Source organism: Mastigoproctus giganteus, chromosome 9 (assembly GCF_048544385.1).
Source record: "Mastigoproctus giganteus isolate SK-2022 chromosome 9, ASM4854438v1, whole genome shotgun sequence".
Taxonomy (NCBI): domain Eukaryota; kingdom Metazoa; phylum Arthropoda; class Arachnida; order Uropygi; family Thelyphonidae; genus Mastigoproctus; species Mastigoproctus giganteus.
The window spans coordinates 194,642,147-194,659,027 of NC_143583.1; the positions used below are offsets into that span (position 1 = coordinate 194,642,147).

General features: G+C 36.8%; 1 protein-coding gene across 7 annotated transcripts in view; it reads left to right on the forward strand.

Moving 5' to 3' along the window:
• Positions 1-16,881, forward strand: part of LOC150080996 (transcription factor AP-2-epsilon-like) — a 392,409-nt gene that overhangs the window by 317,166 nt on the left and 58,362 nt on the right. For 5 of the 7 annotated variants that reach the window (XM_090382049.1, XM_090382043.1, XM_090382045.1 and 2 more), the window contains 2 exons: positions 12,615-12,711; positions 14,939-15,143. In XM_090382049.1, coding sequence (XP_090238175.1) covers positions 12,615-12,711; positions 14,939-15,143 — 302 coding nt within the window. The remainder of the gene's footprint in view (positions 1-12,614; positions 12,712-14,938; positions 15,144-16,881) is intronic. The other 2 variants (XM_090382044.1, XM_090382048.1) reach the window with 1 other exon arrangement.

Genomic DNA, 16,881 nt, shown 5'->3' on the forward strand with positions numbered 1-16,881 from the left:
TCTCATCTCTTTCAACGATGGAACACATTTTAGGTTGCTGTTTTAGTTGAAATGGGAAAAACTACTGACCAGAGCAGAAAGACCTGCTAAAGGACAAGAAAGGCTCACGGGATTTTCCATTTATTCGTCCAAGGAAATTTTACGTGGAAAGATGGATCCGAAATCTCTCAATACCAGCAGGAATTCTCTCTCTCTCTCTCTCTCTCTCTCTCTCTCTCTCTCTCTCTCTCTCTCTCTCTCTCTCTCTCTCTCTCAGGGTAACTTGGAATTTTTTTTTGGCTGGTGCGGCATAAGCCTCGGGCTTCTTTGCACCATATGGCTAATAATAATAATTGCGGCAGCTGTGTAATTCGAGGTGGGATATTGCGGACTGTACAGAATATTTGTTACCGTCAGATTTGGACTTTTGACCAGAGAACCAAACTACATGCATTACATGCAACTTTTTTTTTTTTTTTTTTTAAGAAATACTTTTCTTTAACGCTTTACCTGCACATTCATCACCTTTTTTTTTTTTTTTTTCTCTTCGGATAATCAGACTTTGAAAAATAATTCTTGATTCATTATTGTACAATTTATAATCACAAAGAATACATATCTGGCCATATTTTCCCCCGAAATATAAATAATATTTCGGGGAAAATATAAATAATACAGCTATTGTATTATTACCAAAACTATTGTATAATTATTACCAATTATACACCAAAATCACTAATTATCCCATTACATAACGCAGTGGTTGAGCCACATCTTGAATGTTGCACCATAAGCTTGGAAACTCCGTTTTAATGAAGTATGTGGAAACAAAGGGTCTGCAGGGTGATCTAATTGATTTGTTTAAGGCTTTAAAAGGGTTGAGTAAACTAAATGTTGAAGTCGTCTTTACACTTAGTCGCGTGACAGGCACAAAGGCTTAGCGTTAAACTGAGATGAGGGAGGATGCCGACCCCCTAGTTCCAGAGTTGTCATGATGGATGTATGTTCATGGGAGTTGGGCTATCTTCCTAGAACTACGTAAATAAAGCTGATCTTTCTCCCTTGTTCTGAAATTCTATTTCCACCCCTGCTAATACGAAAAAGGAAAAAATATAAATAATAGTAATAAATTTTTTGTTTATACTTCGGGACAGCCACATAGGGCCAGGGAAGTGTGCAAGATGGCGACTACAAGAATATTTCTGTATTTTGTGGATCACATGGTATGAGGTTAGGTCAACCACTTCGTACAACACACTGATTTCTGAGCTACGATCACAACTCAGTAATTCTCAACTGGGGTGACCACGACACTGTGGGATGCTTCCAGATTACGAAATATTCTGTTCAGACTAATGGAAATTTCTCTTCAGATGTACCACAAATGTTTTTCACTACAACGGTGACGCGAGTGAAAAAAGGTTTAGAATCGCTGCTTTAAGGGCGTTGCAGACGATTGATTTTTCTTACTTTCAGATAAACGACAATTTATCGTACGGGTGTCATTTGCGGCTCAAGGTCAGTTACATGATATGGTGTGTTATATTACACTTAGTAAATTAATAAGAGGAGTTTACCTCAATATAGTACGTGGAACACTTCCGTATGATACCCTCCAGAAATTAAAACGGAAAAAACGAAAAACTTACTGGTACATTAAAGTAAAATATAAATAATTAAATAATTAAAGTAAACTTTAATAAAAGTAAAAGTAAAGTAAAGTATTTTACTTTAATGTACCGGTAAGTTGTCGATTTTTTCGTTTTTTCCGTTTTAATTTCTGGAGGGTATCATACGGAAGTGTTCCACGTACTATATTGAGGTAAACTCCTCTTATTAATTTACTAATATTATTATCAACGTAGAACATATTGAGTATTACAGCTCTGATTCATACTATCTAGTTATATTACACTATAAATATAATATAGTGAAATTTGTTATTATGAATTTCAGGGCGAGGATTCATGAATAATTTCGTTCTAATGAATATCTTGAAAATTACTCCAAAAGAACCATTATTTCTTGAAACAATTTCTGCCTCAACTGAAACAGTTTCAAGAAATAATGGTTCTTTTGGAGTAATTTTCAAGGAACTTTGTACCTAGGCTAACTTAGCCTAGGTACAAAGTTCTCATTAGAAATTTGAAACTTTCAAATATTGTTACCATTTTATAATATCAATAAAAACTACTATTTACTAATTTTGGTCTGGATTTTTTTCTCCCTCTCCCCTATATGGCATCCGAAAATCGTTATATTTTTGTTTCAAGTTCATTTTTGGCTTGCAGGCGCAAAAGGTTGAATTAACAACTTGGGTTGAGTTAACAACAAGATGTAAGTTGAATTAACAACTTACATCTTCCTGTAACTATCTATGGAGACGCTGTACGGGGTTTCCCAGGAGGAATTGCCAAATTTCGATGATTGCGGTTTTTTTTTTTTTTTGCAAATGTCAGGTTTGCCTGCACTACAAGTTTTAATATATATTTTCCCTGTAATGTACTCCACGATAGTACAGCGATTTCTCCACTGTTTCTAGTTTTGAGAAATCGAGGTTCAAATTTCGTCACAGATTGGAGAAATCTCTGACGAAGTTTGTTCCAGCAATTAACCACCCTCTGGTTAAAGGCAAACTTCCGCACATCTATTCTACATCTGTCTTTCCTCAATTTGAATTATGTCCCCTTAGGTTCGTAATCTGAACAAGTGGAAGAATCCCATCACAATGCAGCGTGCTCAACCCATTCATGGCCTTATACACCTCAATCAGATCACCTCGCAGGTACCTAGTCTCCAGCCACTGCAATTTGCAGAACTTAAGCCTCTCTTGGTAAGAGGATCCCCTGACCAATCTTGTTGCCCTTCTCTGTACACGCTCAAGCAAAGCTACATCCTTCCTAAAATGAGGCCTCCAGACCTGTACGCAGTACTCAAGGCGTGGCCTGACCATTATGCAAGGCCTTACACAGAGGGACAATCACCTCCTTCTCCCTGCTAGCAAAATTCCTATATATCATTGACAAAACTCCATGACCTGCCCTGGCAGCCTGTCTGCATTCCTCAGAAAACTTCATATCTGACTGCACAATTACTCCCAGGTCTTTTTCATTTTCTACCACCTTAAGTGTAGTACCACACAGTTGGTACGTTTCTCAGGGGTTACTTCTACCCATATGCAGTACTTTGCATTTGTCAAGGTTAAACTTCAGTTGCCACTTCAACCCATCTGCCCAAATTTTCTAGATCCTGTTGCAGTAGCACACTGCCATTATTGTCATTAACAACCCTTCCAACCTTTGTATCATCTGCAAACTTCGACACTAAACCTGATATACCTTCATCAATATCATTGATAAATATACAAACAACAACGGACCCAACACCGAACCCTGTGGGACTCCACTAATAACATTAGTCCACGAAGAGCGGCACCCATTGATTACCACCCTCTGTCTTCTCCCACTCAACCATCCTTTTATCCATTGTAGCAAATTACCCTTAATACCATTTTGCTCCAATTTGTACAGTAGTCTTCCATGCGCAACAGTATCAAAAGCTTTCCTGAAATCCAAGTATATGATATAAAAATAATTTTTTTGCATCCAGTTCCTTTGTAACCGCATCATAATAACTAATCAAATTTGTCAGACAAGACTTTCCCTTGACAAACCCATGCTGTGTCTGAATTATTGCTGCAGTCTTGTGTAGATTGTCCTGCAATGCATCTTTAACCAGTAACTCCATTATTTTACCCGGAACAGAAGTTAAACTAACTGGTCTGTAATTACTCGTGTCACCCTTCGATCCCCCTTTGTGAATTGGGAATACATTTGCACAACTCCAGTCCGTGGGGACCTCCCCTGAGTCCAAGGATGCTCTCATAATTATGGCTAAGGGTTTGCTTAGTTGCTTTGCCGCCTCCTTTAATATAACTGGATAGATCCCATCCACCCCAGGTGCCTTTCTCATGTTTAACTTCAAAAATTTCTCCTCCACTTTGCTCTATTATTACAAAATCATTAAGCACCCTGCTACAATTTGATAACCTTTTGGCATTTTCAAACCTTAATAACTCATGTGTGGATGTAGATGCAAAATACTCATTCAGTTTGTTTGCTGTCTGAGCAGGATCATCAACAGCCGAACCATCGATATCAAGTGGACCAATTAGATTCACCCGCTTCTAGATGACCCTGCCATCTAGATGGTAATTTAGAGAGGGATAAAATAGCAGCAGATAGGGAGGGGGATTCCTATAGTGGCATTTTATTTTCTATATGAAGTTCAACTGACAGATGCTTACCACCAGAGCTGCCCTACCAGACATTAGATTGGCCACTGTACACTACCAATACGCAACATTAGTAAACATATAGTAAATCTCTTTCAATTTTCAAACGATCGTTTGAATATCGAATATTGATCGTTTGAAACAAGTTAATAATCAGGAAATATGCTGTTAGTAAACTGCAAAGTTCTTGATAACTGGATTTAATTTTGAGATAATTTTAGAGAATAGTATTTTTGAAAATGTCTTGACAATATTCTTCCCTCATTCCTAGTTGTCCTGTAAGCAAAAGAGCATCTATTTTTATCAGTTCGTTGTAATACACGTCTACTTCACTTTGCAGTAAACGAACTATGTTCCTTCCTGACCAAGAAAAGTCACCTATTTTTATCCAACATAATACTACATTACTTTCTATATAAAGGTAGATTACTGAATTTCAAGAGAAATATTTGGTAGCTGTATGTTTCTTTTCAAAGAAAGAGAGACTGAAAGGAAGAAAGCGAGAAATATTTACAAGCTAAACTAACCCGGCGTACCAAAGACGAATGCATTCAAAGATATTCGACAACACGTGTTATAAAGGTTGAGTTAGTAGATTACTAACTCAACCTTTATTGATTGAAACATATGAAATAATCATATTTCAACAGATTGAAATATGATTACACATTTGGTATACTCCTACGACACATATGCAAAGTGGACATTTTATTTTATCAGTAATTATGCTGTGATTGACTTTGTTATATTTGTGATCCAAATAGAATGCCAACGAGGTTCGTTATAAAGGTTGAAAATAAGGTTCCAGTTTAATGTACAGTGGTTAATTTATTTGATTAGTAAATTCCCTTCACCCTGACATGTTTGTCTGTCTGTTTATTTATTTGTCTCATTTATATCACCTCGTTCAATTTTCTGTCAAAAGAATCAAGGAATAGTTAGTGAGTTAAAAAAAAAAAAAAAGCTACCTTCTTGATTTCGCCACGTATATACTAAGTAATAAAATCATGATGCAATTCTTAACACTACTGGTTCAACTATTATCATTGTGCTTATAATATCCTAACTTCAAACAAGATACTATAAGCACAGTAACAAGTCAGACATTTATTAAAATGAACCAATTACTTCATTTCCTATTTAACAATTCACTCATTAAGTTCTCCTCAACTTAATATCATAAATTCCAGTTCTAATTGTAACTTTTCGAAAGATATATGATTTATCATTATAGATGCAAAACACCAGCCCAATATCATGGAAGAACAAATATTTAAGAACGGTTTCGATAATCTATAACAGAATGAAAATCGTGCAGAGATGCGTTCTCCACTGAGTAGGAACACTTATTTTACTCTTTTCTCTCTCTCTCTCTCTCTCTCTCTCTCTCTCTCTCTCCCCCATCTCCCTCCCTCAAATATTTCTGTACTTTTACAATAGAAATAAAAAATGTACACGTGGATCCCATATATTTATTTATTGATTCTCTGGGACGTAATTACGTGTTGCTGTCTCATTTATAAATCTGTAATATATGTTTGCTTTCCGAATACTTACTTTCATATAGTGATCCTGATATAATTTTGTTTGTTTTGTACAGAATGAAGGTTTATACGTTGAGCCATCATGCAAGTTTATATAAAGTTAGCTGGCTGTGCGATTTTTTTCAACAGTGGGAATCAATTTGAATTGAGGGAATGAAAAAATTGTAAAGCACAACTGTCATCAGCTGCAATACGAGTCGGAGCTGTAGACACATTGTAACCTCATCATGAACTTTTCTTTGCTATCTTCGTTGCTCTTAAACACGTCCGTCATAACTAATCGATAATAAACAACTTATGAGTCTCCTTCAACTGACTGTTTGGCACTTTGTCTTTCTTCAATTATGCCTACCTTAAGTGAAACTGAATTCTTGAAGAGAGCTGCAGACAAAGTGCTCCGTCATTGTCTTCATTTGGTAGGGCGTGTCCAAGTGTTATCCATCATATCACGTGTTCTGCCAAATCTAACCGCACCATGTGAGGATACAGAAACTGGCTAATCGCATCTTTACACCGTACTTATATTCAAAATTTAAGCAAAACTCGCAATAACAGGAGCTGATATCGGTAAAAAATTCACATCTTCATAGCAATAGTTCTGCATTTACTGGCACGTGTAGAGGAAGTAACACATTAGGTGGCCACTTCATTAGGTACATGTACCGTAACCTTTCCATGAGAGGTACTCCTTCAGTAATAGAATCATATATTCGTATCATGCGATATAAAGCAGAGATGATGTATATGTGCAATTCAGCGCAAGAATGGGCGGGACGAAAAGTTTAGGGACCTTGAACGTGGCATGATAGTTGGCGTTAGATGCCTGGTATGAGTATCTCAGAAACTGTAGTCCTGTTATGATTTTCACTTACGACTCTGTCTTGGGTGTATCGAAACTGGACCAATAATAAAATAATATCCGACTAACGGAGAATCTGTAGTCGGAAACAGCTCGTTGATGCGACAGGCCAACAGAAGCTCACAAGACTTGTGCAGGGTGACAGAAAAATTACAGCTAAATAACAGTCCAGTATAACAGCGATAACCACAGAGACATTTCAGAACGCACAATTTGTCATACCTTGTCACGAGTGGTATCGCAGTCGAAGACCGAACTGGGTTCCACTCCTGTCAGAAATAGAACAAGGTGTGGTTACAGTGAGCTTAGAACACCAACAGTGGAGTACTGGAAAAAATGTTACTTGACTGAAGAATCCAGTTTCCTGCTGTTTCACACTAATGGGAGGACCAAAATATGGCAAAAACAGATCGTCCATGGACTCATCCTCCCGGTATAATCAGTGCAGGCTGACATTGGCAGTGTACTGGTGGGAAGTATTTTTCGTGGAGCACGATTGATACCAGCGGAGCAACGTGTGGTTGCCACAGAATATCTGGAAATTCTTTTCAACTAGGCTTATCCCTTCGTGGAAAGTGTATCTAATAAAGTGGCTCTGCAATCTATATGTAATTATGCTACAGAATCGTATGGCTTTAAACCTCGGACGGAAACAATCGTTGATCATTCGGTAAAGAAGTTTGTTTAGAATCAACATAATACTACGAAAAGTCAACCGGATGACTGCTTTTGATTGTAAAGTGGAGGTGTCTCACTCCCAGATGTTTATGTCAAGGTGTCTTTATTGAATCAATTCATAAGAGACGACAAGCCAACCACTATCTTGCCATCGCTTGCTATAAATAAATCTTTTGTTTATACTTCAGGACGACCACACGGTCAAAGGGGTTCACACACAGTACAAGAAACAGCAACGTATTTAGCAGCCAGGGACTTGAACCCCAGTCACTCAAAGCACGTGTATTTGTGCACTCTTGTGCCTGACCACTAGGCTACAGCAAACAACATATTTGGTATGATTTGCACATGATATTCATTCCGCATATTTACTAGCATGGACTATATATAAAAAAACCTTGTGTTATCCAAAAACTGCAGTGGCCTTCCGTATATAATAACTGGTTTTTAAACCAGCGGGTGACATACTCTTTGCACATGAATTTATGTTCTGTGTGCAGACCGAAACCAGTGATTTATTCTGCTTTTACAGGAGTGTATGATACGCAAAACATGCAAATTAGCCGGTGAGCACATATCATGTACAGACGTAATACGCAACATACCATGTACAGACGTAATACGCAACATACCATATAAAGCCCGGGTACCGTATACCATAAACGTCGCAACAACAATTTATTTTTATCCAGGTTGAAGTGCTGCTGCTGTTCAGTGGCATGCTTTCTAGAAATTATTTTCAAAGTATCATTGTAATGAGGTAAGGGATGTTGTAAACAGAATACTGGTGGTAATTTTCAAGTGTCATCACAATGAAATTTCGTTAAGTGACTTATACCTCGCTTAACGGCTATTGTTTTCAACTAGACATTTGAGATAATTCTCATTTTTGCTTACCGATTGTTATTATTATTAAATCAAATTTATTAACCATTTTTCGTTCATCCCTGAACAGCCTGCTGGCAAGAAGGGCGTACAGCAATGCTTTCCAAACATTTTTGACGCCAAAACATTACGCAGGTGCCAAAAAGTAACTTACCACCGCATCTAGAATTTATTCGAAACTCTTTGTTCCTTATCTGTAAGTTGATGGAAATACACGGAATGCAGCTTCCTTTGTTTCGGCCAAAAACGTTCAGACAAAATTAAAGGGAGAGGAAAGATGGGCTGTGATAACGCAGGCTTAAACAGGACAATCTAAAATCGACTACATAATTTATTACCTTTTAGTGAGAAAGAACGTGTCCAGAGTTCACCAGCCGCCGAATATAATGCACATGTAATAAATTTTTGATGTATTTCTCAATAATTATATATTAATCAGTCGAAAAGCACTATAGAAAAATAACAATGTATATGCCGTGCAATAGCCATTACTGCATGGCATGTACAAAAATATATTAACACTCTGTAATAATAAAAACTTTGTTTATATTTAACTGTTTCTTATATGTATTTTTTATGCTGAATCCGACGATGTCATCGATTTTTTTTTTTTTTTTTTCCTAGTGTCAGTATTTTGGCTAAAATTGAAGGTCTATGTTTTTGCGAGATTTTTATGTATTACATACGTGCTTACCAAGTTTGTGGTATATAAGAGCCTGTACTAATCGGATAATAAGCTTTTATTTTGTTTTATTGTTTATTATTATTTAATTTATTATCATTCAATTTTTTTATAAAATCTGTTATGGTTACCCAACCAAAGAAAACGTTATACCTAGAGGCGTTCTGCTATGTTTGTGGATATAGCTCCGAAACAGGAGAACCATAACATCGTTGGTGGCACAAAGTTTTGCAATGTCCTATAAATATGAAGCTTAATTTCGAATGCTTATGAGTGATTAAAACAAGTTGTGGGCACCTGTCTGCTGCGGTAGTTGCAGGTCAACATTAAAATGATGGTTTCAAGGTAGTCATAAATGGTATGCCTTTCGATACACCTCGAATATGGAGAAACAGCCTACAAACCATCAAGATGACTGCTAGCTACTTTCGTATGGTGAATATAAAAAAAAAAAAAAAATTAAGAAGTCTGTAATCGAAAAACAGTGTCTCAAAATTACCATCCTTTAGTGCTCCTTTGTCAAGCAATGAAGACCTGCCAATTCCCAACTCACCTTCCAGAAAAGTCTTCAGAACTGGATGATGAAACTGATAAACAAGATTGGGATTATACCTCAGAATAATCCTAATCCCAGTCCAAGTGATCGTCACATTTTCCAAATCAGCAAGAATTAGATGACTTGTTGAAGGATTTTAATCTGACCAAATCCAATGAGAAGCTTCTGACATCTTCAAAAGAATGGAATCTAATGGATCCCAGCTGCAAGACTTCCACATACAGAAAAAAAGACATGCCACTTATAGCATGTTTTTATGTTTGCAGAAACCCGTGCTAATTTCCTTATGATGACATTGGTATTAATCACAATCCTGAAGAGTGACGTCTTTTCGTAGACAGATGAAGTAAATGTTTGAAAGATATGTTGCTTCACGAAATAAACCCATTGATTCCAGTTGCGCATCCATCATATTACGCTACATTTACGTTGGAACAAGCCGTCTGCCGGCATTTTGGCCGGTGTCATTTGTACTCAATGTGTTAGGAAAAAGTTACAAGCGTTTATGATGGAACAAACAGGTAGCCGGCCTGCTCTGAGGTGTACGCAAAATCAAGTCCGCCTTTCAGTCGACTTTTACAGATGGTGGACAACGCACCGTTGTGCATCTCCTTTCCTGTAATGCTGACAGGAAGTGTTTTATAAAACGGAACAAGGCAAATGATGGTGTTTGCCTTGTTCCACTCGCTTGAGTACTTTGTACTGCTCATTTTCTATAAAAATTAAATCGGAACACAAATCCACTATAGTAAAGCTCGCACAATTAATTAATGAATAAAAAAATTCAAAACAGATAGTTGATTTGATCCGAGGACAGTTAACAACCGACTGGACGCGAGTAGTGTAGCGCAGACCATCCCCAACATCGCTGGCTTGCCGGCTAAGTGTCGCTGTTGTTGTAGTAGGAGCATCAGCGACTAAGGCCATTTTGCTCCGTATATACTGCCTGTAAATTGCGTGTGTTCTGTGATCGATTTTCTGTTTGCTGGACGAAAAAACTACGCAATCCTCGTCTGAGACCAACCTTGTGAAAAAAGGCCCATAAAATTCCTCACGTCATCGACGGGACTCGAACTCAGGCTTTTTCCACCTGGTGTAGGAAGACGGCGATTCTACCAACTGTGCTACTCACGAGAGCAGCGGCTAGGCGTTTACAAGCTAAAAATATACACCCAAACACAACAAGCGGGGCCTGTCTTGACGATCCAGCTCCAACATGCCGGTCAACATTGTTTTCATTTTTGACAACTGTTTACGTTGTGGCTTGGCTTGCTGGCCAACATGTCGGCCGGCATGTTGTGCTTTATTGTAAACGTAGCTTTAGAGACGACGGAAATGTGAAACGTGTTAGATACGATCAAGTACGACTAGTATAAATGGAATGTCTGTGGGGACTTCGGGATGCTTAGGTTCGTTCTGGATTTGCAAAATGGTTTCCTCCTTACTTTTTCTGCCTATAGGACAGTAGATCAACCCTTGAGAAGAAAAAGAAAACGAGAGCAGCCTGGAACCCCTCCGAACAAAGTTTCTAAGTTTAATTTGTATTTTCTTAGCTTGTCGTTTACTGTTAGCAAATATTAACACTGTATTCTGTACATAAGTTAATAAATCAGCTATAGTATTGCATAATTCTTTCATCTCTAGGAAAACCATTGGATGCTAAGTAAAAACATTCCAAATCAACGTATCCAAATTCATAAAGAAGCAATTTTTCAGATGAACAGAATCTTTTTGAAAATTTTTTAAAATATGTATGTACAAAATACAGAAAATTTAAGAAACTAATAGAAAATCTTAAACTATCCTCAACTCTTTCTTTCAGACAGTAAAGAGTAATTTCAAATTGACATGTCAATTATCAGCTCATTTGACGTCATTGGCTTAATTATACTTATTCACTGTGTACTGGTATTTTCTCACCCTGAATAACTTTTTCCTGTTACTTTTTGCGACTTTTTTGAGTTAAAGAAGCAGCCTACTTAAAAAAAAAAAAAAAAAAAATAGATCCTTACTCTTCTTCCTGTTTTAGGTTAGTGCCGATTTAGCGAAAGCAGTGTGAATTTATCAGCAGTTGAGTAAGAGACTTTCAGTGCATCTGACTATACGCATGCAGTAAATAGATTACGTAATACCTACTGTAAATTTACCTGCACGATTATCAAGTCAACAAACAATGCAAGGTTCAGTTGAGCCGTAATTGGGTTCAGCGTGGGACACGTCAAGTATAACGAGGCGTAACGCTAAACGATGAAGTCGCGTCTCGTGCACACGTCAGTTAAGACTAGCTTTATGGATCCTGAAATCGCACTAAATAGGTTGCCTGCAGACGATAGGAAGGAAGGGTATTGTGGAGGGGAAAAGGGATGGAAGCTGAGATTTTTGTGAGCAAAACTCCTCTTTGAAGCTATTATGTAGCCTGTGACAGAACTGTTGTTTTTAGGGCCATTAATGTGGGCGTGCTCGTGTTCATTCACAAGCAACTGTAATGATTAGTATGCGAGCAGCGGGGAAAATGAAGGCCCCGACATAACATGAGTGTCTAATGAAGCCAATCTACCGCACTTACGTGTCGGGACGTTCCTTTGTCGATTTACGCACCGAGAGCCAAAACGTTCGTTAATAGATGGCGGGACAAGCGCGGGGGGGGGGAAACAAAGAAGGCAGTGATTCCAGTTGTAGATAACTTCCATGAAATGTATATGTATGTATGTATATACACTTATGTATGGTTTTTTTTTTTTTTTTTTTTTCATCTCGTAGTCGATGAAAAGAAAGAAAATTAGTTTAATTTAAATATTCCTAAAGGATCGTCGAGAATGATAGCAGAATTTGGTCTCACGTACAATGCAGAGATCCAGCCCGAAATTCATATAGGTAATTGATACAACTGCATATTCGTTTCTCCACCCTACTTCTAGGAAATTAGGTGGGGGGGGAGAGATAATCGAATTAATTCTAACATCATTGCTACATCGCAAGCACAACTGTAGATTTCTAGTGAATAGATCTTTGTTCCCCGAATAATTTTTCACAATATTTCTTTTGTTTATTTTACTTTACTTTATTTTATTTATATATATATTAATTATTGTTTTATTTTATTTATTTATTATTATTTTATTTTTTTTTTTTGACAGACGACAGCAGTCGATGATGCAGCCTCACTGTTCTCAGGAGACCACAATAGTGTAATAAGGAAAGGTACGCTGGCACCCTCTCTCTTAGTATGTCCAAGTAAGAAACTACTATTTCTCTGTAGGTTAATCTGAACTGATTTAAAATAAGAAAACTGGAATTTAGCATATTTTAAACTAGAAATCAATGACCCCCCCCTGAAATGATGTGTTGGCAATTAATGCGTCCACATGCCCAGCAATTGGGGAAGCTGTTCATGGATTCTGTTTTGGATCTCGTTTAAATGCATTTCAAGCTTTATCATATTAAAAGTTACTCATGACCGTACATGCCATCTCTTGACCAAAATCAGTTTTCAGTCATGTATACTAACTTCATGTAGTGGAAGCATCGAGAATTATCCGAAACCTTTCACCTTCACGCATCCCACTCTGAAACTGTTAGTCGAGTATACGTGTTTTCGCACTTTATTTACTTGAATTATTTCTTTAGTAGAGAAGAAAAATGTGTTTTTTTATTTTATTTTATTTATTTATTTATTTATTTTTTTTTTTGTTTAAAAAAATAATCTTGTGAATACATTGTTTGCATTTTCCGTTTACATCTGGATATCTATAACAGAACTTGTATAAGATGCATACCTAATTGGCAAGTCGCATTACATCAGTTCATACAAATGATCAATTAAATTGTATTAAATGCCTTTCGTATGAAATATCCCTGAATGTCTTAATATCTAGGCGCCGTTTTGTATATGGCGAGTTTGCCATTTAAATGACGTGAGCAGAACCAGCATACGCGCATTTAATCAACTTTTGTCCGAAATAAAGGAAACTGCCCATGTTAATGTTTCGCTTCGTGTGTTTAAAACAATCGATGCAAAGGCGGATATACTTGTAATTATTATTATTTATGCAGAACGGATATTTTTCCTAAACGAGAATTTACTGATAAGATTTCGAACTTCTTTCAGAATGACTTCATAATCAATTCGTAAAAATAAAATTATTCAAAAGAAAAATTTTAAATTCGAAATGAAAACATTTGAAGCATTGCTATTGTTAGATGATGTACCTGTATACTTTCCTGCTGAAATTGTATCAAACGATGATAACATCAAGTGGCTTTACTTCCCAGTACCACAGTCATCATACCATCTATGGGTCCGGGACTCGTTCTCAGCTGTAAATTTGTGCGTATCGAAAACAATTGAAAATTTTTTTTTTTTTTTTTTTTTTTTTTGCGAGTGTGACAATGAGCAGGACGCAAGAGAAGACAGTGGTCAATAATAAAAATGATTACATAAAAAATGCTACTGTGCTGAAAGAAGTTGGAAATTAGATAAGAATAGGACAATAAATGCGGGGGGAAAAGCTATTGAATGTTGGCAGTGTCCTTATTGATCAAAATGGAATCAAAGATGAAGTGTGACGAAATGTGTTGTACAACAGGGACGAAAATGATATTAATTTGGGAGAGGAAAGATGACTAAAACATGAAGGTGAAGCTGGATATTGTCCGGTGATGGAAGAAGAAATAGTCACAGCATTTCAAGTAGAAAAGGCTGTATGAAACAGGAAGTGAGGAAAAAGAAGGAAGTAAAGAAGAAAAATAATTACACGAAAGCAGAAGCTGCTTCGATATTCTTGCTAAATTGCTAATTCTGACGAGGGATAGAAACATTTTTAATTTCTAAACAAAATGAAAAACGAAATGACAATACGTTACTGGATCTTTACTCAACAGAAAATTTCTGATTCTCAGAAATTTTCGGGTTAATTAAAAAAAAAAAAAAACAACAAAAAAAAAAAAAACACTATTTGAGAGTGACCGTCCACTGATTAAATTTAGTTTTTAATGTTTAATTGAATTTCTGTCTGATTTAACTATTTGTATTTAACTTTACTTTGAATATAACATTTATTATTATTATTTTTTTTTCTCCTTCTTTTCGTCATCTAAATTAACATATATTCTGGATTGTGAATAAATTGTTTGTTTTTATGAACTGTGGCTTGCGAATATTATATATAATTATATTCTATAATTTGGAATACACCTCCCAAATAATCCGAATTACGGATGTTGCAGGGTACATTTGTTTTCTCGTTTTCAGTTAAAAAAAAAAAAAAAAAAGCGTAAAACAAAATAAAAGCAGTTATTAATAGAGATAATTAGAAAAAGCATTATTTGGGAGATTAAAACTAATGTTGTCACCATCTACATTTCTTTTATGTAAACATTTATACAAGTTCTTATACATATATCCAGATAAAAACGTAGCTTTACAGTCTAGGCTCTTCTAAAATATCGTTCTCTACTGTAGGTATCAAACCTCGAAACAATGACAACCACAAGGAAATGGTGATTACCGGCATGGCGGCACAGGGTGACGTTTTCTGTTCCGTCCCGGGTCGACTCTCTCTCCTCAGTTCCACATCTAAATATAAAGTTACTGTTGGAGAAGTCCAAAGACGGCTGTCTCCCCCAGAATGTCTTAATGCCTCCTTGTTAGGAGGTGTTCTCAGGAGGTAAGTGTTTTAGGTTATAGAGGAAATGACACACTTTCTTTTCCACTTCGTTTTGCAAATCAGTATGAGTTTCTTGCAAATGAGTTATATGGAAACCATAATAAAAAGTTAAAGCAATTTGGAGACTGATCTCCGAATTGCTCAATTTGGTAGTAATGTGAACTTGTTAATTGTTTTAACTATCAAAGAATCTAAATTAAGTGAAAATAAATAAGCAGATAGCGACGTTTCGACAAAAATTGAAACAAAGCAAAAAAAAAAAAAAAAATGTTTTTTTGCACACGCAGCTTGAAAAACTCTTTACTAGCATACAACCGGATGGTCAGGTGCCAGTACAGAGTTACTGAAACTGCGTAAATCTAAGAAATACAGAAATATTCTTGCATTCTGTGTCCTTAAATTTCTCTGACTATGTAGAAGTTCCGGAGTATAAGCCGACCGGGCTAGCCAGGTGGGTAAAATGCCTGCCTGGCAACCCAAAGGTCGTGGGTTCGAATCCCGCCTCGGGCTTGGATCAGAGTAAAATGCAAAACCTTTGGGAGGTGCATTATGGCCACAGAAGCCGATGCGCCAACAACTAACAAAAAAAACTGATAATTTATTTTAATAATGTATAAGCGATGTCAAGTTATTCATTTACGTTGGGAGGGTATATCATCGAAAAAAACAGGCGGTCATTAACATAAACCTCAGTTATCAACATATACCAAGAATTCCAAATATAAAAAGTCAATTTCAGCAGTGAAAGAGTCGCAGAAAAATAATTTGAGGGCAGTTGCATGAGTCGAACTGTGGATGCGTATGCTCAGCATGCACTAAGTTTTTGAAATCTCACAAGACGAAAGATAGCGCATGTATACGCTTAATACGACTTCCGCAGGTTTTTCTTGCATTCCTTTCATACCTTTTGTAGCAATGTCAACGTTATAAAGACATGACATACGGAAGTGTGAGGAAAGTGTATTTTCTAATAAGTGAATGCGAATGCCTCGTTTCAGCATCGCAATTACTTTTCTCAAAAATACTGAATCTTTCCCTAAATAATCTGTATGACCACTCTTGACCCAATACTATATCCATGCACAAGCCAACAGTAAGGTTTTTCTGTAAAATATCTGCAAGTTCATTAATATGAATACTTCTAGTGATTATAGCCTCAAAACTAACCGAGAGGGATTAGCTGTTCACATTCTCAATCGCATAAATGAAGAACACTTTCTGGAAAATGTCGTTTTCAGTGATGAAACAACATTCCACCTGTCTGGTAACGTTAAGAAACACAATGTAGCATGTGGGGATGTGAAAATCCCCACTCAGTTCATGAACACGAGCGTGATAGTCCCAAGATAAAGGTGTGGTGCGCACCATTCAGCCAGGTGATTGGGCCATTTTGCTTCCACGAAAACACTGTGAACTCCGAAAATGTCCTAGAAATACTCGAATTGTATGTTGCACCTCAGTTGGAAGATATGCAGCCTCGTATGTTCTATAAGCAAGATCGGGTACTACCACACTGGAGCTTGCATGTGCGCGATTTCCTCAATAAAAAATTTCCTAACTGGTGGATCGGCTGGGTTGGTTCCATTCCATGACCTCGTCGTTCCCCGGATATCACACCTATTAATTTCTTTGTATTCGGCTACGTAAAGGACCATCTGTATGCAAAACAAATTAACGTCACAGAGTTAAAAGACCAGATTGAACAAGCTGTGACTTCCATTTTTCAAGAGATTCTTCA